The following is a 25230-nucleotide window of genomic DNA, read 5'->3' on the forward strand; positions in this document are numbered from 1 at the left end:
TCTTGTAAGTGGTATTCAAGGCTGTAATTTCTCCTTGGGTTTTCCCTTGCTGGGTAAGATCTCTTTTTGTCTATCATGTTTATCGTGGCATATACGTATGCTCTCTTTTCTTTCCAAGAGAGTGACCAGTGATGTCATTGCATTTTGTACCAACCAGTTTACAACTGCAAAGGACGTCAAGTTCCTGCTCGCTTCGTGCCTTGACATGGGTAGAAGCATCCCCAGTTCTTTCAACCTCTACCTTTTGTTACCCTTCCAATCGTTTTCATGCAGTGTCCTTTTCGCAGAGATCAAAGGTGACATAACTGTTGTAATATCAGCTGATGTGACATTAGCCTGGTCACGTTGATCATTTTCCACTGCCCTGAGGGTCAGACGTGACGCAGCAAGCGTGACATCATCTTATTGAATGTTATAGTGTTATGTAAGCTAAGGTTTGATATCAAGATAAAGCATTAGGTTATGACTCTGAGAAAATAATCTACTCAAAACACAAACGAAATAGGTAATGACTGCAATAAACACAGCAAATGAAAAAAAAAGAAAAAGCACTTTAAAAAACAACGATCATTGGGGGCAGACGGTGTGCTGGACAGGTCCCACAATTATTTCTTTTGGAGTGAGTTAGTAAAGGAGGAAATGCTATCTACTTCGTCCATTCAATTGTGAAGGAAAAATGATTAGGAGAAGAGACAGTAGTCCGAATAGGGGAAATTTCGAGTACAAAGACAAAGAAAAACATGCGGACAGAAAACATAGTTTCATATAAAACAAAATCCATAAAGATGCATTTCAAATACCGGAATTGTCACGAGATAAACAGTTCTGTGGGAACAGTGGGGAAGAAAAAAGAGGAAACAACCAGATCTATACATAACTCCCAGATGAAACCAACAAGAAATATTACACAAATATTCCTTTTTGGAGAGCTCCTACGGTTATGTGAGCAAATTCTGGACTATTACAGGTCTGAATCTGATGTCAAACGAAGTCCGGAGAGGAGTCGAAGCCGGGGTTAGTCGGTAACATAGCAAGTGGCCCCTTATTGTTAGCGCGATAAAAATAGCCAACCCTCATTCCGTCCCTCGCAGGTGGGATAGTCGGAATTATCGGGCTAAAATATGATGGGTGCCGGGTTATACGGTTTTATTTCTAATGTTTTAAAGAAATTTCTAGAAAAAAATTCAGATCTGTCTTCGAGTGAGCATATGAAATGGACAATTTACTATCGATAGGGCCAATAAAAAATTTTTTTATATTTTGTGGGTTAGTCGGTTTTATCACCAGGCCGACGATATGGAGTTATTGGTATTATCTAAAAGCTTTTCCATTTGCCCCGCTTTCGCTGACGTAAATACTCATCTATCTTTAATAGAAGTTGAGATATTTGCAATGGAAGAAGGTGGGTGTGGGGGTCACCTGGTTTCAGAGGTAAAGTTAATGAGAAAATGGCAGCTAAAGTTTGGTAATTTCCATAGCCTGAGAGTCCTTGGAGACTGAAAATTTACAGTTTTGAGCTTTTAATCAACATTTTGTAGTAAAATTCACACAGAAATGTGTTCTTCTTAAATGGATTGAGCTAGAAAAGAAAAAGTTGATTATAATAATAGCCAAACTGACAGTAAAATGCTGTTTGTTTCAATTTCATTATTTTGACGAGCGCCTGATTTCGCCACAATACCTCACAGATTATTAAGGAGATGGGACACTCCAACCCTGCCAGTCAGGGCTAAGCGTGGCTGTATGGGCTTCAACATCGCAGCTGACAGACGGAGATACTCAATAAAATGTGTGTGTGTGTAATGTGTAAATTGAGCGTAAGTAGTGTGTGTGACGTATTCATTCATGCAGTTATTATTAACAGTGTGAAAAGTTTATTAAAGCTATTTTGGAGGAATAATACCAGAGAAATCATTTACACTTTCAGAAAACAAATAATAATAATAATAATAATAATAATAATAATAATAATAATAATAATAATAATATTAATAATAATAATTCAAATGACATCTATTCCCAGAAAGTTGTAAGCACAGAATTATCACTCGACGAATCAAAGAACAGAAAATGCACATTGTAATTGATATACCATTTAAAAACACACATATACACACACACTACTCTCAGTCCTACACACATTCTCAGACATAAAATTTAATGTCAGAGGATAGTGTTGAACAAATGTATCTTTACACTTTTCTTATCAAACTCTTAATAATGTGCATGCTCCAACAACTCACACGACAGCTGCTATGAGGTTCACGGTCCGGTTCGGGTTCCACAATACAGCGGTGACCTTCCCACCCATGTCCAGCGTCTTCATGCAGCGTCCCGTGGCGACCTCCCACAGTTTGACTGTCTGGTCATCAGAACCTGGAGAGGAGGGGGGGGAGGAGGAAGAATATCTTCAGTACAACTCAAAAAGTAACATTAGGCTTCATTTGAGCACCACTCAACAACTCAGTACTCATGAATCATGTGCTTTTAGTTTTAGCAGACGTTTTATGGTGCTCGCAACTGCATAAGGTCATATGAGTGCCAGAAGATTAGAGGTGTTGCAAGAGAGTAACAAACATAAAAAAGAAGGGGAGATAAGGATGATAGATGTTTGATAGGAAAGAAGAAACAAACCACACCAGACCACCCGCCAACCACCCACCATCATGTGCTTTATCAGGCCAGTGAGAATAATAGTAGCCATATGCATATAACAGGCTGCAAAGATGTGCATCCTACATGGACAGAAATCAATCAATCTCTCTTTCTCTCTATGTCTCCCCTCTCCCTCCCCATCCCTCTCCCTCCCCCTCATTCACATCCCCTCTCCCAACCCCCCACCCCCATCACACACAAACATGCACAGTGGAAACCTGATATAACAGGGAGATTGGGACCAAAGAAAAAGTCCAGTTATATCCGATCCCGGTTAAATCAGAAATGCAAGAGAAGTAAGCATTTACTTAACCAGCTGTATTTATTCATGGGTAATTTCTCTTGTCACAAGTACCTACGAAGAGGGGTTTTGGCCATGTGGCAGGCCTGTGTGTAGCTAGGCTTAGGGCTAGATCGAAGTCTGCAGCACACGGCAGCCCTCTCTCGTTTCACCCGCTGCGTGTGCTTGCAGTGGCGTGGTTTGCGAGAGCTTGCTCCATCACTGCGTTACTCTCTCTTTCTTTCTCTCCTCTCTTACTTTTTAAACATTGTTAACGACCTTTTGTCCCTGCTATAACGGATTGTGCTCCGATGAGGCCCTGTTATTGCCGATAACTTTTAATAGAAACAAAGAGTAGGAAAAAACAGGGATTTTAAAAAACCCTGTTATTACCGGATCCCTGTTATTTCCGGGCCTGTTACATATGGTTTCCACTGTACATGCACATTTTTTTTTATTTTTTTTTTTTTAACATATCAATGCCAGCACAACAGACAAAACTCTCGCACTTCCAAAAGCAGAGAACAACATTTCCCACAACAACACCTGTCTCACCTGAGACTAGCCACTGTCCTGACGGGTCAGGTGAGATAGTCCGCACCATATCTGTGTGACCCTTATACACCTGAAAGGGGGGGGCATGGCATAAAGCAGATACCATCAGTTAAGGTATACAAAAAGAGGGATCAGATAGAGAATAGAGAATAGAACAGAACGTAGTAGGGAACAAGGGACAGATCAAGAAAAATAAGGAACAGAACAAGATAAACAAAGAATACAATACGGCATAGCAAATAAAGAACAGAACACGACAAATCAGGAATAGAACAAGATAAATAAAGAATAGAACTAGACAAAAAAGGAGCAGAACAAGACAAACAAAGAATACAACAAGCCATGGAAATTAAGGGATAGAACAAGACAAATAAGGAATAGAACAATACAAATAAGGAATAGAACAATACAAATAAGGAATAGAGTAAGACCAATACGGAAGAGAACAAGATAAAAAAAAAATTTTTTTTAGTAGACGGTTTTACGGTGCTCGCAACTGCATAAGGTCATATGAGCACCAAGGGGTGGATGTTAACAGAGAAGTCTTTACAGGGAATCAGACTTACTCTGCTCACCTCTCTAGCTTCAACAGCACAAAGTCTGCTTCGACTATCAAGGCACCCCGGAAATAACGGGTCACAAGAGAGTGACAAACATACAAAAGAAGTAGAGGAAAATGACAATAGTAAGGATTAGGAAAGAAAAAAGCAGCAATTCCCTGTTGTAGATCAGGCACAATTATGAGCGTGACATGATGAGTCAGCCCATTTACAATTCTACTATGCTTGATCGAGAAATGTCCCCCCCTTTGGGAATGGCCAAAAGACACTATAGTCAGTAGCACTACCCCGGGAGGGGGAGGGGGGGGGGGGCAAACAAAGAATACAACAAGCAAGAGCAATTAAGGAATAGAACAATACAAATTTGGAATAGAACAAGACATAAGGAACAGAACAATACAAATCAGGAATAGAGCAAGATAAATACGGAAGAAAACAAGATAAATGAATAGAACAAGACAAGGAACAGAATATAATACAAATAAGGAACAGAACAATACAAATAAGGAATAGAGCAAGACAAATACGGAAGAGAACAAGATAAATAAGGAATAGAACAAAACAAACAACAGAATAATACAAAATAAGGAATAGAACAATACAAATAAAGAATAGAACAAGGGTTAGCAAATAAGGAATAGAACTAGACAAATTTCCTTGGAAAACTTTCTCTGGTCAGTGACATCTGGTTGGAAAAGGTTGACTCGGGTAGAAAAAAGTTAAGTAGGGAGTCAAAATTGCCGGCCGGAATAATTACAAATCCAGATATGGTTTAGACACAGATCAAAGTATAAACCGTCGGGCAAATGAAGACAATTTCAGGAATCCGGATTTCCAGATTTATCTGCAAAATAGGCACCTGTGACATAGATACAGGGTCCCCACCAAATCCTGAAAAATTTTTTCAAGACCCCAATTCAAGGGAAAAATTAGGCCCCTGCGCGTCAAAAATGATCCCCCCAAAAAGCCCATCTATCAATAATAAAAAGTCAGTGTCTTTAAATGAATGCAAATGTACATTTTGTAATACAGTCTTCAAACAATAGATGATTATAATGCTGGGTGACTGCCAACCCAGCTTCTCAATTTTCCAAGGGAGGAGCCTCATCTATTTTCCAGGGGCATGTTACATAACAATGACAGCACATGCTCAATTTATATTTAACAGTAATATGTATATATTTGTGAATACAAACACACACACACACACACACGTAGGTACACTATATCCAGTCAACAGTGTGTCAGTGTGGCACTGGGATCTTGTGTGACTTTGGTATTTCAGTCTGTTCTTATTTATGTTTTCCCCTCCTCATATTAGCCTACATAAACTATAGGCCCTATTAAAAAATTAATCCTGTTGTGAGCCTGGGAAAAGACCTAGAACTAAAATATCGACAGTCAAAAACCAGTCTGGGTGTCGTGATTCATATTATAAACGTGAAGACGAAAACTATTGCTCAAACTCAAAGAAGAGTAATATTAGTGTAATAACTTGAATGGCTCAAGTAGACCTACTCAGTGCGAGAGGTGTAAGAACTGAGGGAGGGCAGGATGCAGTGACACTGAAAATCTGCCGATCTTGAATAGAAAGCTAAAATATAGATATAATTTATAAATTACAATCACCCCATCCAATGAAACGCGAACACTTTAGTTCAATAACAAGGCATAATGGATCCCGATTCAACACAAGGCCTGCACCAATGCGCACTTTGCAGAGAGCTCTTATAGTAAGCTAGTTCTCTAAATTCTAAATACAAAAAATTTGCTTCCAAGTTAAGTTTTTGACCTCTAGCGTCGCCTTCAGCTCCCCCCCCCCCCCCCCCCCCCTTAAAACAAAATCCCTTCCCCGAGTGTATCTTATATTTTTTTTTTAAGCAATACCCTCCTCCCCCCCCCCCCCAACCCCCGTTCCGGAGTCCTATACTTCACAGTGCTCAGACCGCCGGTACTCACACTCACAGGTTCATTGAACGGTCACGATGGCGAACGTGACAAGACGCTTGTATAACTTTCTTTTCTTTTCTCATAAGTGACAGCAGAGGACACATTTTTAATATTGATTTATTTTCAAGGCGACACAGCGTTCGTAATGCACAATCTGCATGTTACAAATGTTGCGTTATCTATCATCAGACTATTACAGGAAAATTTCTGGGTGGTAACGAAACCGAAAGTAGATCTTGATTCTTCCCAATCGAGCCTCGGTGTCATACATACACTTCCACCTGCCGCCATAGTGGTTCAATTACGTTTCCTCTTCATGATCCATCAACCATACTGTCTCGATAGCTACACTACTAATATTACACAGGCCCTATCCTTTCCCGACTTACCGACCCATAACAAAATTCCTGACTTTTTCCCGATCTCCCGACCCATCTCAAAATTCCCGACTTTTTCCCGATCTGGTGGGGACCCTGTAAATAAGTCGCGCACAACAAGGACCACATACACGTTGACCACATCATGCAGAGCAGCACACCAAAGAACTCACCATAGCCTCTTTTGTAGGATAAGGTTGTAGATCTTTCTTGTCGGGTCTTTTGGGAATCAAGTCTTCAGGGTTCACATTCATCTGCAGCACACAATGTCATAACAATAATAATAATAACAAAAATATTAACAATGATAACAATAACAATGATAAAAATAATTATAATGGTAATAATAATATAAACGACAAAAATAAAAATGATAATAATAATAATAAGGAGAAAAGGCAAGAAAAGTGGACAGACAAAAACAAAGGAGTAGCAAAGTATTTCAATAAGCAGTAACACCCTCCAACCACCTGCCTAATGATAGGATGTAAACTAAACAAAACCAGGGATGCCCCTGATTTTTTTTTGATTTTTTATAATAATTCTGTGACTTACGACCAAAATATTGCTATCCTAGAAGAGACTGGAACATCTTCCAGAGGTAAAGCATGAGCAATCACAAATCAAAACGAAGTAATCCAAATGTGAAAATAATTTTAAAAAATAATAATAATAATGAAGATCATTTCTATAGCGCCCACTCCCATGTAAACACAGCTCTAGGCGCTTTACATAAATGCATGTACGAACAATATTCACGCACTCAACACACACACACACACACACACACACTCACACACACATTACACGCACACATGTGCACACACATGCATGCCAAACACACACACACATCTACCTGCTTACCACAATTTGGTATAATTACACAAGTATTCCTGAACAAACTGCAGACGAACATTGTAACTTTCACTCAAAAAAGCTGTTCACTTTCATATTTCAAAACATGCATATGCCTAGTGTTTGTCCATGAAATTACCATATTATGTGAAAGTAGCGAGGCAGAGAGGGAGGGAATAAGCATTGTTTGAGTGAGACAGAGTCTACAGAGGGAGAATATGATGTGTTAAGATGATGCTATGTATATATAGTTTATGTTGCAGAAGATTGCAAAAGCACACTGTCAGTTTCTCCTAATGTAGGATCAATAAAATATACCTTATCTTATCTTAGACTAAATCTTTGTGAACAAATACAAGCAGAGTCTCTCACAAACTCACAGAACAACGCCTGTTTAGAACATCACCCACCTTCATCTTCCTCTGTCTCGAAGCCAGATACAGATCTAACAGACGAGAAAATCTCTCATTGATGAATCTGCTATACTTGGGCACTGACCGGTACGACTCAAACTTCTGTGGTTTGAAGTCAAAACGGCGATCTTCTGGCTCCTGACTGTCCCATTTTGCTTCCTATTTCACAAAAGAAAAAGAAAAAGTTACAGAAATAAACCAAAATAAAAGAAAAAAATGTAATGTTTTTCTTCTATTTGAGAACCTCTATAAACCGAAAACCTGGCTAAACCAAAGAAAACCTGGCGGGCTTCCAAGATTTCGGTTTAAGCAGACTCTATTGTATATACCTCTGATTGATTAATAGCAAATATTCTATACTTTTGAACATACAATTGTGATCCAGACCAACACAGGCTGAATGGGACGCAGCATCCCAGCAGACAAACAGACAAGTAGAGACACTCTATGGCATTACTTCTGCAGGAATCAAACTCATGCCTTCTGCGTGCAATGGCAAAGACAACAACCATTAACACAGCTGCTTTAAGTTTAAACGAATGATTCAAGACCACAAAAGCCTGATAATTAGACATAGTCATATTCTACTTTGCCCTCACCTCTTCCTCATCCAGCAGATACTCCTCGGGTGGGTTGAACGACTCCATGTGTCCGGGCAGCGGTTCTTTCGGTGCTGGGATGTGCATTCTGTACCGCTTAGTGATCTCAGGCTGACAACGCACACAGAATTTTTTTTTTATAAAATATCAACGCATTGGTGACAGGCAACATCTTTCAGCATACACAAAACCAAAGTGATAGACAGTGTCTACACAAAACGACCAACACCTCAGCTTGCACAGTAAATTAATTAATGTAAGAATGAGGAAAAGCCTAGCTCTACTTCAGACATTTAACTTTTGATTTTGACCTATGGAAGAAGAGCCAATACCAAAATTATAGCAGAATTTGTTTCACAATTGTTGATTTCTGCAAATTATCATGGCAACTCCAGGCACTGAGTGCCACACCGTGGGGAAACTGCAGTCACAAACATGTTACATCAATATTTGTACATCGTCCCTGTCACAAGCAATTCATTTAAGTTCAAATTAGTGAGGCAGGGTGGTGAAATCAGGTTCTTTGTCCAAATAATGAAAGTTAAGAAATTGGCATTTTTGGGGGCAGGTTTGGGATTTTTTATCAAATATTTTGTTTTTTGGCTCAACACCTTTTATGTCCATTAAAGAACACATTTCTATGTGGATTTTACTGAAAAACATTGATTAAAAGGAGAAAAATATGTAAATTTTCAGTTTCCACAGACTCTCAGGCTGAGTAAATAACTCAACTTTGGTGGCCATTTTCTTGCTAATTTTACCTCTGAACCTATGCGACCCCCATCTCCTTCAATTGCCAATATCTTGATTTGTATCTAACATAAATGGATATTTTTTCATAAAAACAAGGTAAAGGGACAGGCATTAAGATGATACCAAAAACTCCATATGTCCCAAAATTGATGAGCACCTGATTCGACCAAGTCATGACACATTTAAAGAATTTTCCATTTTTACACTTTCCCAAAGCTCTATCAAAGATGCACCTTTCAGCATTATCAAAATGCAGGTTAATGCAATGGTTAAGGTTTACAGTTTTCAAATTTTTCATGATTCCTGATAGGAACAACATAACAAAAACTAGTTTTTTGTCTCTAGTGTTAAAAGTACCCAAATGGAGTTAAGTGGATAGCATGCAACACCGACTATGTTCTCTTTATAAGCATGGGGCAGAGAAAAGAATATAATATTGAAAAAGTGTTAAAAGCAAGGAAACTTTTGGAAATGTTTGTTTACGAAACAAGGCAAAATGCCAAAACTCTATATCCATCCAGTTTCTGTGTTACAGAATGAAACCCAAATCTTTTTTCGAGTGAATGAAATCATCATCATCTCACCTCATTGTCCTCCTTCCACATGTCTAGAGACGGTTCATTTAGGTCCCGGTTTTGCTTCATCTTCCTGATCTCCCCTCGTGGCTTCATCCAACCCATCTTCAGCGCATGAACCATTTGACCAACCTACAACGACAAAATAAGAGAAAACAAACACATTTGTATACCATGCAACTCCAAAGACACTAACTACCAAGTCACTGGACTCCACACCGATCAGCGTCACACAATATTCAGCAGTTAACCACTTCATTTATGATTCAAATGGACGACTCAGTATGTTGGTGCTGCACAATTCCCAAGATACACAGCAGTGTTCCCTTCACATTACAACTGAATATTTTCACCCCTTCCAGCAGTCTTTAGTTTTAGTTTTAGTAGAGCTTTTTACTGTGCTCCCAACTGTATAAGGTTATATGAGCGCCAGAAGATTAGAGGTGTTACAAGAGAGTAACAAACATAAAAAAGGAGGTGAGATAAGGACTATAGGTGTTTGATAGGAAAGAAGAAGCAAACCCCACCAGAGCACCCGCCAATCACCCACCTCCAGCAGTCTGAGACTTAAATAGTCAAAATGATTGTAAGTGCTTCAACAGCCTCCTCATTAGGACCAGCCCTACTCATTTCATGGATTTTCATGGGGCTGTATTCAGTGATATTGCCAATGAGAGAAGCTTTTGGTCTGCATATTTTTCATTTCACCAAACTAACCTTGAAAGATAGTCTTCATAATATTAAATATTAGTCCACGGGTATGGGGGGGGGGGGGGGGGCCACCTTCTTGAAAGGTTGTTTTCCTAACATGGACAAAGACAAAGAGACAATGAATCTCACTGACCCTTTGCTTCTCCCACAAGGACGGGATGAAGCTTCGCTTGTCTGGGGGTCGGCCGGTCACTGGCATCTCCATCACCTCGCTTGTAAAAGTGTCAACCCACGGCTGAAGACAAGAAAAGTGGGGTAAGTACAGTCATTTCACATAATATATGCATCAAATGGTGTAAGACGAATAGGTACCCAGCTACCAAATGTACACATCAAAAAGTGTCAGGTTCGGTACATAGAAATATAATCAAACCTGTCCAAGATGACCATCCACTGACAAAATGAAGAATGGTTATCTGAGACAGGTGGCCCTCTTGGACAGTGTCATAGAAATATAGAAGAAAAAAATGCAGGGGGGGGGAGAAGGAGAGTATGAGGGGGGAATGAGGAGTCATCATTTGTACAGGTGGTCATAAGAGAAGATTTGACAGTATTATCACTGATTACAAAAAAAGAGTCAAGTTCAGTATGTATGAATAGTAACTCATTCACATGGCTGCCTGGTCGGTTTGAATAAGCTACTCTCTTGCATTGTAAAAAGCGCTTCTAAGTTAATTAATTCCATAATAATGGGCAAATCCTACAGATGCAACGAGCTAACACTGATTCAGACTTCTATCAAAGCCTGAGTGACCGCATAATATTCCTCTCTTTATCAGTATCTCAATTTCAAATTTCAGCACACACACACATATCAAATTCCTGTGCATGCTGTAAACTTTGCTGTAAAAGACAAATCTCATCCTGAAATAATTCCAGAAGAGTTCAATTTCCCTCATATACCGTCATCCAGGACAAAACTACACAGACCAACAGAGAACAAACAATATCCTCTGCAGTTATAGAACAGAGACAAGTTTGCTTCAAGCTCTCATAAATTGTCATTCTAGACTCCAAAATCCCTACTCTATCTTCAACTTCTGTCGACAGCATCCTCATATCAGAAAGTTGAAAATAGAAAATAAAAGTTTCTCATGTCGATCGAGCACTCACCTCGTAGAGGCCCTCAGACCCCATGGGATGAGTCGACGACTGGATTCTGTTGATCTGCTTCACATCCTCCTCACTGAGTCGAACCTTCTGGCCAGTCAGTTTGTTCTTTACCGTGCGCCTTAAAGAAAAGAAAAGACAAACTTCATTGATTCTCCATTGGAAGAAATCGACAGTGTGCTTTCACCAGCTTCTGCAACACAAAACATACATACAGCGCATAGAATCAACATGTCACACCCCCCCCCCCCCCCCCCCCCAACCCAAATACGAATTACAACACACAAAAAATGACAACCAATAAACTACCAACAATTAAAAAAATAAGTGCACACCAAAAAAACACACTTAAAAATAATCAGGTCCAAGATTTCTTTTTTTAATCCAGTAAAGTAAAAACCTTCCTTACCAATAGTCCGGATCATCAGCTTTCTCCAGAAACTCATCCAGTGCGTCCCCCTGGACCGGCTTGATGAGTTTCCTCCCCTGAACGTCATAGCCGATGTGTGGATAATCATCATACCACTGCACAGGAATGTTTCCTATCGTGTTCCTCACATCCTGGGGGGGGGGAAACAATTTACAAATAAATTTGTTAAAAGACAATATAATAAAAATATGAATTCATTGTTCATTGACCCTCCAAGCCAGGAAGTCTGGTTAACTATGCCACAGATATTTCACCAACATATCACATCACATAATATCACACCAACACAGAAATTCTACCCTGCGAACTTTGAACTATTCAATAATATATCCTTATTCACCACTTGTCTATAACCCTGTCATTAAAGCTAAATAATGGACAAATTAATTCAAAATTCAAGGAAAATCAATACAAAATGTAAAAACCAAACCATAATTTTTAAGAAGCATGTAAAACAAAGTTTTGAGAACTCACCACAAAAAAAAAAGAACGAAATCTACCACAATTATCAAATTTCACATCCCCTTAGCACCAAAATATATTGTAATATGTAACATTTTATTTTACCCACACATAAAAAGTTTCTGAAATATTTTTTTTTTAAACCATAAAACATTTCCCCCCCAAGTTATCATACAAACCTCTTCATCTGATGAATCATACTCGTATTCATCTGTCTTTCCAGAGGCACTGTTGCTCCCATTCTCTTCAGAATTTCCAAACTCTTGACTTGTTCCCTCGTCAAGACCACTGTCATCACTGTCCTCCTCAGAACTTTCTTCAAAATATTCCTCATCTTGGCTGCTGCTTTCATCTCCATCTGAATCTTCATCATTGTCACTATTATCACTGTCTGCATTACTGTCATTTTCTTCAGAACTTGCGGCTACATTGTCTGTTTCTTTTTCATCGTCTTTGTTAACCTGAAAAGAAAAAAAATATATATATAGATTCCTATATACAATAATATACTCGTAAGTGATGAAAATGATCACTTTTATTGTTTTTACAGACAGACTGAACAAAACGCAAATAATCATATCATGCAAGGGTAACACAGACCCACAGAGCAGACCGAGTCACCTTTAACTCACTCAATCCCGCGACCGAGATATCTCGGTCAGCTCGTGGGCGGCGTTCAATCCCGCGACAGAGATAACTCAGTTCTATAGTTTTGTTCCGTAGACTAGTTATTTTGTTTCGGAAAACGGCCCCAAGTTTTATGCAAGGTCAATTTATTATTTCCGCGGCCAATTCTGCCTACAGGGTAGCTGGAATTTTGTTTCTACTGTCATTACACACTGAGAAATTGCGGTTTTTATGAAGGCACTTTCAGCACGTTTTATTCACACTGATCAACTGAGCATGTGTCGCAATCGATTCTCTCTTGTTTGTTTGTTTTAGTAGAGGTTTTTCAGCGCTCACAACTGCATATGGTTATATGAGCACCAAGGGGTGGATGTCAACAGAAAAGTCCTTACAGGGAATCAGACTTACTCCTCTCACCTCTCTAGCTTCAACAGCACAAAGTCTGCTTCGACTATCAAGGCACCCCGGAAAAAGCAGGTCCCAAGAGTGTGACAAACATACAAAACAAGTAGAGGGAAATGACGATAGTAAGGATTCCAGGGTGATCCTCTCTGCCTTTTTCACACATACATTTTTTTTATTCATGAAAGTATTTAACAGTCTTTATTATACATGGCATACAATATATAGATCTAGAAACTCACAAGCACATTTGAATATCAATGTAGGCTTGCTCTTGCTCATTCCGCCAAGAAAAAAAGCCCCTAATAATGCCAAGTTTGTACAACACTCCAAAGCAAAACTGCTAAAGCTACATGCTTCAAATTTGGTATGTCTAAAGTTCCATACTGGGTAATATTTATGGTCACTAGAGGGCTCTTAAATAAGTGTAAAAATGACTGTTTTTCTAGGTACATTTTCGGGAAAAACCTCCGGGATTGAGCGAGTTAATCATAGTTCTATCTCTTTCTTTTTTACTTGTAGCTTAAGCTGAAAGATAAACTGACATTCTTATTTCTAATAAAATGGGTGTACTTTGGTACACATTTCCCCCAAAATTGCTGAACACATTAAATTCATCTCAAACAATGTCTTGTCAGACAAACCCTCTGCTAATGTGTCAAAGGAATTGAGTCTTCTTACTTTCAAGACATAATTTCAAGAACGGACATGTAGAAGGTAAAGTACTCACTGTAGAAAAGAGAGAGATTTCTTCCTGAGTGTTAGACTCATCATCCTGTAGCAGGTCTCTCTTCCTCTTTTTCTTTGAAGATTCTGTTGGAACTTTGGTAGACATCTCTTTCTTTTCGCCCTGAGAATGAGTTGAATACTGATAATTTAAAACTCACTCAAGCTTTGAAGAGAAAACACAGGAACAACCCCAAAGTAAGTTTCAGTATAGAGAGAGAGAGATAGAGAGAGAGAGAGAGAGAGAGAGAGAGAGAGAGAGAGAGAGAGAGAGAGACAGACAGACAGAGAGAGAGAGAGAGAGAGACAGACAGACAGAGAGAGAGAGAGAGGGAGATACACACACACACAAACACACACACACACGCACATCATGCATCTACACGTGTGAATAGCCTCTAAATATATTTAATACTTAGCATGTTACACACAAGGTTGGTGATTTTTTTGTTTTTTTAAATAAAAATTTAAAAAATAGATTTTTTAAATTTAAATCAGATTTTTTCAAATTTAAATCGGATTTTTTATTTTTTTTTTTTTTTTTTTTTAATGTCGACACAGTTTGGGATTTTTGGAGGCTAAAAGTAAGTTCTTATTTTAACTAATGATTAATTTAAGCAACTGCAATTTTAGAAAGCCTTAATCGGCTATATCAGTGAGTTATGGCTGCAAACAAAAAATGAAGAAAATGTCAGTCTAAAAGGAAGGGGGGGGGGGGGGTAATTATGCATAGATAAACTTGCATTTCATTACAGTGTGTGTGTGTACGCACGCCTGTGTTTGTCTAAAAAGAAAAAGATATTGCTAATTTCAATTATGAAAAAAAAGTAAATTGAATACAATATTATTTTACTACTTACAGTGACAGGGGGGAAAGCAGACTTTTAAGCATGATTATTTTAGTCTACTAAACCTTGTATCTGTTTTATAAAACCAAGGAAAGGAATTCTGAATGTTTAAAGATGTAAAAACAGAATACATTTTTTAAAAGTGATTTAAATCACTGAGTTCTATTTTTAAAATCAAGTTAATTTAAAAAATCAACTGATTTAAATCAACCTGATTTAAATCAACCCAACCCTGGTTTTCAATTATGAAAAAAAGTAAATTGAGAATTGTATTATTTTACAGTGACTGGGGGGAAAGAAGACTTTTAAGCATGATTATATTAGTCTACTAAACCTTACAACGTTTAATAAAACCAAGGAAAGGAGTTCTGAATGTTTAAATATGTAAAAACTGAATACATTTTTTTGAAAAGTGATTTAAATCATTGATTTTTATTATAAATATCAAGTTGATTTAAATTTAAAAAATCAACTGATTTAAATCAACCCAGCTCTGATTTCAATTATGGAAAAAAAAGTAAATTGAATACTGTATTATTTTACAGTGAAAGGGGGGAAAGCAGACTTTTAAGCATGATTATATTAGTCTACTAAACCTTATATCTGTTTTATGAAACCAAGGAAAGGAATTCTGAATGTAGAAATGTGTAAAAACTGAATAAAAATTTAAAAAATTTTAAGTGATTTAAATCACTGATTTTTATTTAAAAAATCAAGTTGATTTAAATCAAAAAAATCAACTGATTTAAATCAACTTGATTTAAATCAACCCAACCCTGACTTTTAGTATTTAGAATTTTTATTATTACTAGAGCTTTGTGCTACGGAAAAGCGTGCATTGGTGCCAGCCCTGTACGGATTGGGATCCGTCATACTTATACCTAGTAAGCCGCGTTTTTTAACCAAAAGGTCCGCGTTTCATTGGATGGGTGATAGTCAAGGATCCCCTTGTTCCATTGTCCTTTGTTTTAAGAGAGGTATGACCTCATCAAGAGCATACGTTTTTAATTCTCTCTCTCCCTTCCTCTCTCTCTCTGTTTTCTGAGTCTCGTTCTCTCTCTCTCGTGATAGCATTACATGTTTTGTAAACATCTATATTTTAGCTTTCTGTTCCACATTCGCAGATTTTTCAGTGTCACTTCATTTTGCTCTCTCTTAGGAAAGATGACAGGTGGTAGATTGGGGTCATTTTTTTTATTTACATTCCGCTCACAACACACAAAAAGCGGAGTGAAAAAGGAAAAAGGTCAAGGTCGCGACGCAGTTACCGTGCACCTAGCTCAAGGCCCCCCCCGAAACAAAATACCCGGTTACCGTGTTCGTAGATAATGAGAGGCGCCCGGTTACCGGTTACCGTGTACGTAGATATTGAGGCTACGTGCCCGGTTACCGTGTGTGTGACACTGAGACTACACGGTGAAAAAAAGGAAAAAAGTCAACGTCGTAAAGGGAGCGAAGCAGTTACCGTGCGTGCACCTAGCTCAAGCCCCCTTCCGCACCCCCCTCCCCCCCGAAACTAAGTACACGGTTACCGTGTACGTAGATATTGAGGTTACGAGCACGGTCACCGTGTATGCGACATTGAGACTACACGGTGAAAAAGGAAAAATGAATGTCAACGTCAAGAAGGGAGCAAAGCAGTTACCGTGCACCTAGCTGAAGCCCCTCCCCCACGAAACTAAATGCCCGCTTACCGTGTTCGTAGATAATGAGAGGCGCCCGGTTGCCGGTTATGTATGTAGACACTGAGGCTACCGTACGTGCCCGGTTACCGTGTACGTAGACCCTGAGGCTACATGCCCGGTTACCGTGTACGTAGACCCTGAGGATACGTGCCCGGTTACCGTGTACGTAGACACTCCAGCATAATAATCAGTGTCAGTGACTCTATCCATTGGTGTGTCTTTTTGTTTTATTTAATCAATTTGAATTTTTTAGAAAAGTGCCTACTTCCAATAGAGGTAAGTTTGTTAGATCTAAACTAAAAAAAAAAAAAAGATTTCAGATTTACGTATCAGCAAACGAAGGTCTTTTTTACGTTTAGATCTACATAAAATGGAAAACAATTATTAACAGGGGGCAAGCCCTCTGAAACCCCCCCAATTCTGACATTCATCATTACTCCTGGTACAGCCCCAATTCAATTGCTATTACTAGATCTATTAGTTCGTTCACGTTTGCCCCCTTGCTCCGTCCGCTACTCCAAGTTTAGCCCCAATTCAAATTCAATCAATCACACTCTGCTGTTTGTAGATCTTTCTAGGCCCCACTGAAACTGAAAAATAGCAGACAGCGCCGCATTCGCCTCTCTCTCTCTTCCACTTCCAGTTCCCCAATCCGGGTTTGGCCCCACTTGCTGCAGACAGCGCAGCGCCGCATTCGTTATCGATCGCCTAGCGACCTTGTGCGAGCGAAAGAACTGCAGACAGTCACCTCTCGCTCTCTCCCGAATAAAACATCGATACCGAGTATTAAAGTCAGTATCGATATTTGAGTACTCTTGGGGCCAAAACCGGATTATGCCATTAATATATAAGTATAAGGAAGTGACTATTCTCACCCGCCCGGAAGTTCTCGCAAGATCAACTCCTCCCCTCTTCTCTCTCTCTGTCTCTTTCTGAATACTGTCTATCGGTGTGGACGATCAAATTGACCAAAACAAAGTTAAATAATGATGTTAAAACACAAAAGTAAATTAATTTGGTTGTCTACAAAGATGCTACGGCTATTTAACTTTTCGAATCGAGCCGAACTACGCGGGTCGCCATTTTGTTTTGCCCGGAAATTCTCGCGCTACTCCTCTCTCTCTTTCTCTCTCTCTCTCCACTGCCCACAGACAAAATTGTACGCTTTTAGTAGGCTACAGTTGTAATGGAACGTTTGTTCACGGCACAGAATTCTACAATTTTTCTGTTATCACAGTGTAGAATTCTGTGGTTTAGGGTGAACGCAAAATTTGGTAAACGCGCACCGGGTGAGAATAGCCACAAGACTCGCCTGCACTATTCTCACTCCGGGTGAGAATAGAGGTGGCCTTGATCTAAGCTAGAATTTGTTAGAACGCGGACAAACCAAGATGACGATCACCAGTCACACCGATCGACGAGAGAACAAGTTAGAGAAACAACTGTACACACACAAAGCTTGTCACCAACGAAGAGCATTGATGTAGATGTAGATCTAGATTCTATATCTAGATCTAGATATCTAGATCTAGAGCTCGTTTGTTTTGCTTACTTTTTGGAAGGGGGCTAAAGTGTAAGTTAAGTACATCACCTGTGGCCTGTAGATCTAGCACACTTTGTAGTCTTCACCTAAGATCCCACAATCAATCATTCCGGTTCACTTAAGATTCTGCAGTTAAAAAATAAACCAAACAAAGCAACAACAAATTTTACTACACAAGAGCCATCACTAAGATAAATTATTACCTTCATTTCAACTTCGTCATACGATTGTCAACATGTGGGAAGAAGCCATGTACAATAGACAAAACCGAAAGTAGATGAGAGTTATCTTTCCCTATTTTGCTAAGATTCCGTGCAAGTAAAATGTATTATGTGTATTCAAGGAGATTAAAAGTTCTAAGCTCCTTGTGTGTATTAAATTTTGTTCTTATAGTTCTTTTATAATATTAATAGTATTGTGTAACAATATAAGACAGATTCATTTATTAAGTTGAGTCGGAACCAGGGGTGGCTCGTGGGTCTTAAAAGTGGGCGTGCACAATTAGGTTAAAGCAGGTTGAAGATAGTCAAGGGTATGGTAAATTAGATGTTTTCTTCACCCTACCTGTTTTGAGAAAATATATTTGAAGACAAAGTCTTCCTTTCGTTCGCTTGCTGAGGAAAAAGTGTCCATTTTTCTGTTGGGCATGCTATTAATGATGTCCTTGTGGATCGACATAAACGTCAGTGCGATTTCTAGGATTTTTCATACTTCTCTAAATGTTGTATTGAGTGTGCAGTCCTTCAGAGTTGAATAAAGGCCCTGGATTGTACGACCTTGAGCAGACTTAAATATATTTCATTGCCATGTAATACTTATAATTCTGTCTGTAACTTGATTTTAAGCAAAACAGTAATATTTCTGTAAACGATCCTAAAAGAACTGTAGGAAACAACTTTTGATAGTCCTTGAATTTGGAGGAGTCAAACATTGACAGTGCGTTGAATTTATTTTGCTTCAAGAAATTGTCTACAATTTGAGAAACTATTATGTCACAGGTTTGCTTTGCAGCAATTTTGTTGGTGTTGTAATGTCTGCGTCTCTTGGAAGCGTGTTTTTCTGAGGTCTGTTTTGTTGATAGAACAAATATACTGTTTCTAATTTCATCGACGGCTAATATAAACGTGCCTAGAGCTTGTTAGGTTGCTATGAGCGGTGTACTTCTGTGTTAGAGGATCCCATGAACAGCGGCAACGTGCGTGAACACTTAGTTGAAAAAGTGCAAAAAGATGAGAATTGTTTCGCTCTTTAATACATTCAGGATACCATCGTGGATGGAATTATCGTCCCACTGCTCAGACTGAATTTCTGCAAGACAAAGCTCGGTCTCTCCTTTCCAAATGAAGACTGTGTTAATTAGTCGAGACTGCAAATTCCACTTTGTTTTTGACGGCCATTGAATATTCCGGTGACAAACGCGTCTGAGAACGCAGATGCATTTTGTAGAGTGGACAAAAAATGTCGAAGAGCCTGCATAGCGTTAGCGAAAAATACTCCTATTCCCCGACAAATCACCCTTTTCATGACCGAGAAGGGCAAGTTGGTGAGTTTCACAGAACAAAATACACTCGATAACCTTACCCAATACGTGCCTGTTCTTTCTCACTAGCCTAGTTCGTTATTGTGAGACGTTGCAATGCAATAACCAACGACTAGCTGCGCTGCTATGTCTACTTGTCCGAAAGCATGATACTTAACGGCATTGTTTACGTGCGCTCTTGATGACCCCTGACTTTAATGCGTTGTTTCACATGAACAAGATCAGTATCAGTAAAACCTGTCTTAGACTATTACTTGGGGTCTTCAGTTTAAAAAAGCAGACAGGAGAAACAGCAGGCCTACAATGAGTATTTATTGCTAACGCTGACTGTAAGCCACTCCACTTTTTGTTGGTTGTATTATTTTGATATCTTTTGGTTGTTGGGGATCTAATTTTTTCACTCTCTTTGTTACTTTGTTTGGTGAACTGAATTCATTTGCAATCAACTTCATTCATCCTGCATTGGAATACACCCTTGAGTAATAAAACTGTCACCACTGCGTAACACCATTCCAACTTCTAACACAGTGACCTAATTACGTCACGTTGACCTCGCTCAAGTTCAAGGTTACAGAGGTGGGGCTAGAAAGGGCAAGACAATGGACCAATCGCACATCGCTGAGAGCACTCCGGCGGATTGCTCCACAGCTCTCATAATACGGGCATTGAATTGTGTAATGTATCGTGAACTAGTCTGAGATGGCGTTATTTTTAAACTGCCTCTATGGGCTTTGCTCGGCTGGTGCACATTGAGATTGTGCCGCCTTATTAATATTTATGAACTAAGAAACTCGGTCAAAACGTCATCGTTGTTTGGGTCGGCCCATAGAGCTTTTTCCGACATATATTACACCACTACTGAACATGCTATTTTTTTACTTGGGTGAAGCACAAGGATTTGATACGGTATAGTAGATGTTGTAGAGCTGTTGTAGATGTTGTAGTGGACGAATAGGCTCTGGCGAGGAACTTGTACGAAAAACTAATTGGATGGTGGAAGGTAAAGGTTCTTTTATTGCCTCTTTGTGGGTGTTGGGCGCATTAAAATTTTTGGGCGGCAGTGCACGGCCGGGCTCTATGGACGAGCCGCCCCTGGTCGGAACAAACCAAAACCTCATTCTCCCCCCGGTCATTTCCCTCTATATTCTTTTTTTTTTCGGCTTACTCTTACTTTTCCTCTCGTCTCACACTTAACTACCTGTCCTCCATTCTCTACTAAATATTGATGCGCTGAACGCGAATATCAACTTCTTTCCGTCGCAAATCAACAGTTTTTTAATTGTTTGATTGTCCTTAATGGAGCTATATCACACTGTGCCTAACCGCGCTGTTATTTTTGTGCTTTTGACCAATCGGGGGGGGGGGGGGGGGATAAAGGGGGCCTGCCAAGGAGCTCAAATCGGGTGATTTTTGTATTTTTAATCTAAGTTACTCTAAATCAAAATGTACGATCTTTGTCGAATTCATTTAGTGTAGCGTTTGTTTGTTTGCACCAAAAGGGCAGCGTTTGCTGTATGGCCCAATTATTTTTTTTAAATGACAAAACAAAAGTTTTTATTACTAAATGACAAACATTGGTTTATTTAAGTACCGTAGGCTACACGTCATGTTGGCCTACTTTTGTTTGGTCGCTGGCCTACATGAGTGTGCCATGCAAGGTTACGTGCGTATCGTTGAATTCTCAATTGTCGATTGATCTACAATCATTACTTTAACGCGAATAAACGAACGTGAACAAGTTGTAAAATGGCATCGGTAAAATCATGTAATATTACATGTACATATAGTGGACGCTGGCTATAACAGGACCGCCGCTGGACTGACGCGTGATGCCAAAGAATCTCTACCGTTGTCTCTACTAAGAATCTTTGTTGTGGCCCCTGTTAAAGCCAAATATCATGCTGCTAGACAGGGATCGACATTTTTTTCTTCTTTTTTTCAAGTAAAGTTTTTACAGCGATCGCAACTGCATAAGGTCATATGAGCGCCACGATCGAGTTTACTTGCACTTACACAGTAACTAATAATAAACCAATGGGACCACTTTTATTTCACTTTATAATATTATTATTACGCACTACCCATTTATCAGTTACTGCTACTTTCTATTCATGAGATATTTCCTTCCTCATCGCTTAATCTTTTTTTTTTTTTAAATCTCATAGAAGTTGACAAGACATAACTTGATATGCATGGTAATACATGTACATGTATATATCTAATAGTTGCATTTAAATGGTACATTCTCTTCAGATTCCTGCAGTATGTTCTATGCGCTTTACATCTATTCGTAATCGAATAGATACCACGTTAGGAGAATGAGCACGCTGCATAGATCTGCGGTAGCGGCCATAATACATAGTTTTCATTCGTTCATTCATTTATTCCCCGAAACAGGTCTCGCCACCCAACTAGTAGACCGTGTGACGACGTTCTTGACCAAGGTCACGCTTTGTCCCTGCGATTTAATTTGCATCAACACCAAAGTGCGCCCAATGTTACATAGACGCAATTACGTTGTTTTGCTTTGTTAACTTTATTTGCTTTTTTTCCTGCTTCAAAGTTTGTTTGTTTTAGGATTATAATCATATTGATGGTTTGGCCGCTGTTATTGACTAGCATGTCTGTCCGAATGCCTGTTAATTGTTTTAAATCTAGTTACATTATAAGAGATCGGAATCGATACAGCCGAAATCCTAATGATATAAATGAGACTGTTTTACCACATACTTCTATAACAGAGGTCTAAAAATTCGCGGCCCAAGATATGATTGAGGCCAGCAGGACGATAATAATTATTATTTTAAGGCCCCGGTCTTGAAATCAATATTTTAAAAATTGACTTTGTCATTTTTTTCTTCCCAAACGGACCATTTGCCTGTTTTGTTTGTTTGTTTGTTGGTCTGTTTGGTTTGTTGGTTGGTTGGTTGGTTGGTTGGTTGGTATGTTAGTCCGTTGGTTATGTAGTTCTTGTGTGTGTGTGTGTGTGTGTGTGTGTGTGTGTGTGTGTGTGTGTGTGCGTGTGTGTGTGTTTGTTTGTTTGTTGTTACTGTTTTGGAGTTGTTGTTTGCTGTGTGGGGTTTTTTTGGGGGGGAGGGGGGGTTGGGGGGGTGGGGGTATTGTTGTTGTTGTTGCTGTTGTAGTTTTTAATGAGGGAGAGAGAGGGGGGGGGCAACACATTATATGTGTGAAAAGCTCATTTCCACTATGAACTATAATACGTCAAAGTACGTCTTCAAACTTACTGATGAATGTGATATCAAGCCTTATACCGATGTTTGCACTAGCTTAATCCTCCCTCAAGCCAAATGTCGCTGAACTAAATTTAAACAAACAAAAAAAAAAAGCTACTGGGTCTCTGGCAGCAAGAAGTAAATATATAATTATAGAGAAACCTACGTTATGAAGAGCTTAACAAGTTTTGAGCTGCTACCCGAAAAAAGGATTGAAAAGATAAATCAGGTGTATTTTTGAAAACTTGAAATGTTTGTTGTAGGTTTTTTGTGTTTTTTTCTGTAGTTTTTTTTTTTTTTTGGGGGGGGGTGCGCGTGTGTGTGCGCGTGTGTGTGTGTGCGTGTGTGGGGGAGGGACTTGGTGCGGCCCAGGCAGACACATCTCTATTATATACAGGGTGATCACCAAAAAAACAACTTTACAACTTTTTTTCTAAATATCTCGCGCAAATGTTGTTCTTGAAAGATGAAATTTAGAACTGACAAACTTCATTCAAAAGGAATTTATTTGACTTAAAATTCACACAGAAGAAACTTATTTTCAGAACGGAAAAAGCTTAAAGAAAAAAACACATCCAAAAACGCCAAAATGCGCCAATTTAAAAAAAAGACACTCTCGCAAGGAAAGTCATGAGACGATTGATTTGATTTGTGTCTTCTTTTTCTCTATAACATTTAATTGTTCCAACCTTGTAACATTAACCAATATTTAACTTCTCTTAGGGAGTTAAAGAACTAGCATTTTTGTTCTGGAATTTCTAAAACAAATGCTCCACACGTCCTCCTTTGGACTCCAAACAACTTTTAACGCGTCGTTTGAAATGCTCGATGACGGCCAAACACAGTTCCCCCGGAATGTTTCTCACTTCATTACGGATTGCTTGTTTCATAAATTCAATGTTTTCCAACTTGTTTTGAAATAGCAGGCTATTTCAGACAGCCCCACAAGAAAAAGTCTAAAAGATTCAGGTCAGGAGAATGCGGAGCCCAAAAGCGTTCACTTCTGCGACTGATCACATGATCTCCAAAGTGGTCAGCTAGCCATGTCATTGATCTGACCGAAACGTCTTGCATGAACCACTGGTCTTGGCGATCCAAGTGCCGGTGTCTCCCCGGATCCGTCCAGAATTTCTTCAGCACCTCGATGTATCGGTCTGTGTTCACAGTTCCAACATATCCGTCTGCGTCTTCAAAAAAAAAAAGGACCCACCAGACCATGAGTGCTTAAAGCCACCCACGCTGTACACCTTTCAATATGGAGTGGCTTCTGGAGACAGTAGGGAGGTAGGTGGGATACCCAATAGCAGTAGCGGGGCGCCATTGGTGCAATTGGTGCAAGCGCTCCACCTAACCCTGGCCTTCACCCCCCCCCCCCCCATACCTTTTCTAATTGTTCTAAACCAGTCAGTTCTCAAGATCTACATACTAGCCTACATCCTTGCGACCCGTCACCCGCTGGCTGCGCGCGCGCCAGTGAAGAGACAAACACCGAGGAGGGTTTATGCTCGTCGCACCGCTTGCGGTACTGTCTGCTGGGAGCAAGCAAAATCTTTGCACCAAAGTTATTTTTGTCACTGTAGAGAAATCTAGGCATCGCTCTTCCCGCAGAAGAAGAAAGGTGCGTTAAACTCCTCTTCGCAGCACCAATTTTGTGCAAGCTAAAAATTTGATCCAAGTTACCGCTAGCCTACTATCTACTACACTAGAAGAGTCTACGGTAACTCAATGAAGAAGGGGTATCGAAACTGTTGTCGCCCTCTATTGTGTATCAAGTCTTGTAAAGGTAAATTTTCAAATTGAGTCTGGTTGTTGGTGCTGCACGAAGTAATTATAAATCTTTGAATCTTCTCAGATTGTGAGCTTAGTGAGTTGTTAGTATTGTTTCACTTTATTTAAGTTTTTATGCGGTTTCATCTAGAAACAGTTGTAAATATTGATAGATGTAGATTACGGGATATCCTGCAGATTCTAACTTACTTTCTCTAGAAATATAGATGAATCACGTTGACCCTTTGCTTCTTGTGCTATTCAGCAGGCTACAGTTAGAAGAGAAAGTGTGCATAAAAGAGCTTGGTCCTCATCAGCCGCGGGATTTTGAGCTCAAGAAATGTTCACTTTCTTCCTGTACGTAGTGTGATAAGTAGAAATTGTACTGTTTCCATTACAAGTCTGCTTTTTACTGATCGATCAGACACTGACAAAGTTTGGTCATCAATCACACTCACTCTCTCTTTGCCTTTCTCTCTCTCTCTCTCTCTCTCTCTCTCTCTCTCTCTCTCTCTCTCTCTCTCTCTCTCTCTCTCTCTCTCTCTCTCTCTCTCTTCTCTCACACACACACACA

At 39.3% G+C, this 25230-nt stretch overlaps 1 protein-coding gene across 1 annotated transcript in view; it reads right to left on the minus strand.

The window, feature by feature from the left end:
• The window catches only part of LOC101853237 (ribosome biogenesis protein bop1), a 36773-nt gene extending 18355 nt beyond the window's left edge, over positions 1–18418 (minus strand). The window contains exons 1-12 of the mRNA XM_005098929.3: positions 18320–18418; positions 14045–14164; positions 12465–12746; positions 11803–11954; positions 11397–11514; positions 10417–10518; positions 9582–9704; positions 8245–8355; positions 7643–7804; positions 6551–6631; positions 3491–3560; positions 2244–2376 (exon numbers count right to left, since the gene is read on the minus strand). Coding sequence (XP_005098986.1) covers positions 2244–2376; positions 3491–3560; positions 6551–6631; positions 7643–7804; positions 8245–8355; positions 9582–9704; positions 10417–10518; positions 11397–11514; positions 11803–11954; positions 12465–12746; positions 14045–14164; positions 18320–18325 — 1460 coding nt within the window. The 5' untranslated portion in view covers positions 18326–18418. The remainder of the gene's footprint in view (positions 1–2243; positions 2377–3490; positions 3561–6550; positions 6632–7642; positions 7805–8244; positions 8356–9581; positions 9705–10416; positions 10519–11396; positions 11515–11802; positions 11955–12464; positions 12747–14044; positions 14165–18319) is intronic.
• Positions 18419–25230: the final 6812 nt, after the last annotated feature.

Source organism: Aplysia californica, unplaced genomic scaffold (genome assembly GCF_000002075.1).
Source record: "Aplysia californica isolate F4 #8 unplaced genomic scaffold, AplCal3.0 scaffold00197, whole genome shotgun sequence".
Taxonomy (NCBI): Eukaryota; Metazoa; Mollusca; class Gastropoda; order Aplysiida; family Aplysiidae; genus Aplysia; species Aplysia californica.